We start from the raw sequence: 1,399 nt of genomic DNA on the forward strand, positions 1-1,399 counted from the left end.
CACACAATTCCTATGTATTTACATATCTAAAACCTATACTTACATATTTACATACAAAACACTCAAATCTTTAATATCACATGAAAATATCACTTCTCTAATTTCTTAAAAGCAATATACATCTTTTTATGCATAAGCTTCTGACACCAAGTGTTATTAAAGTAAATATCAAACTTTATGTATTAGATATGTAAATACATAGAATTGTGTGGTACTTATATGAATTTCCCTTTATATTTTGAGCTGCTCTCAGCTGGCTTGATCTGATTTTGGCCTTGGCTTGGTTTGAGTTGGATTCATTTCAAACTTAATTCAATCTTTGAGCGCTCTTTGATCTCCTACCTAAAATCGCTGCCCTATTTATTTGTCGACTAATTCACCATAACAGTTAAATAATTGCATGGAATATTTTGTGGTTGCGTTGTGTTTGTAGCATGGTTATTGATTTTTTTTTTTTTTTTTGTGCAGGCTCTCACAACAGAATCTATTGTTTTGAGATGTGAAAGAATCCGAAGTCAACTGATTCAATGTTTTTGTGAAATCGAGACAATGGTTCCAACACGGTTGGCATCACAGGTTAGTCAAGCTCTTTGGATGCTTTCAGTCATGGATATTGGTAAGAAACTTTTATTTCCATTTTTTCTCGTTTTATTACTGTCTTCTTGTTTCGAAGGTGTCAAAAGTAATGCTGTAACCAGATTTAGTTAGCAATGTATTTATCCAGATTTTGTTTTTCCTTTCCATTTTATTAGCATCTAAGATATTAAACTCTTAAATTCCATTATCTTCGGGCCTGATCAACACTTTTTATTTTTTATTTAATTGATTTAGGAAAAAAAAAAGAAAGGGAAATTTACATAAGGACCCACCCCACCGTTTTTATGAATTTGCATGTCTAACACCTGAAGTTTGATATTTGTATTGATAACACCTTGAACCAATGCGTACAAAGATGCATTTGACCTTTAAAAGTTAGTAAATATGATTTTTTATTATGTGCTCTTAAAAATTTGAGTGCTATGAATGTAAACATTAAATTTTAATTTTTAAATATGCAAATACATATGAATTGTGTATTGTGTATGTAAATGTCCCTATAAGAACATGAGGTGATGAAACACGTTTAGTGAGATACTTTGAACAAAGCAAAATTCTCTAGACTAGAATATGCTTACACTTTTATGTGGTAGTAGGATGGCCATATTTGCTATAAGAAAATGCACTTTACCTAATAAGATTTATTATACAACTACAAGTTAGGAATCATAATACTCGCTAATTAATAATTATCAAGTACATTAAATTTAGGATTCTTTTTATACGTGTAAATGGATTTATGAAGTTGTACATATTTAGATATCTATCTATCTATATATATATATACATACATATATATATA

At 29.4% G+C, this 1,399-nt stretch overlaps 1 protein-coding gene across 2 annotated transcripts in view; it reads left to right on the forward strand.

The window, feature by feature from the left end:
- Window positions 1-1,399, forward strand: part of LOC110032454 (U-box domain-containing protein 5-like) — a 16,812-nt gene that overhangs the window by 4,587 nt on the left and 10,826 nt on the right. For both annotated transcript variants that reach the window (XR_002294856.1, XM_020736094.1), the window contains exon 4: window positions 469-576. Coding sequence is in view for 1 of the 2 variants with exons in the window: in XM_020736094.1 (XP_020591753.1) it covers window positions 469-576 (108 nt within the window). In the remaining variant the exon portion in view is untranslated. The remainder of the gene's footprint in view (window positions 1-468; window positions 577-1,399) is intronic.

This window comes from Phalaenopsis equestris, unplaced genomic scaffold (assembly GCF_001263595.1).
Source record: "Phalaenopsis equestris unplaced genomic scaffold, ASM126359v1 Scaffold000946, whole genome shotgun sequence".
NCBI lineage: Eukaryota > Viridiplantae > Streptophyta > Magnoliopsida > Asparagales > Orchidaceae > Phalaenopsis > Phalaenopsis equestris.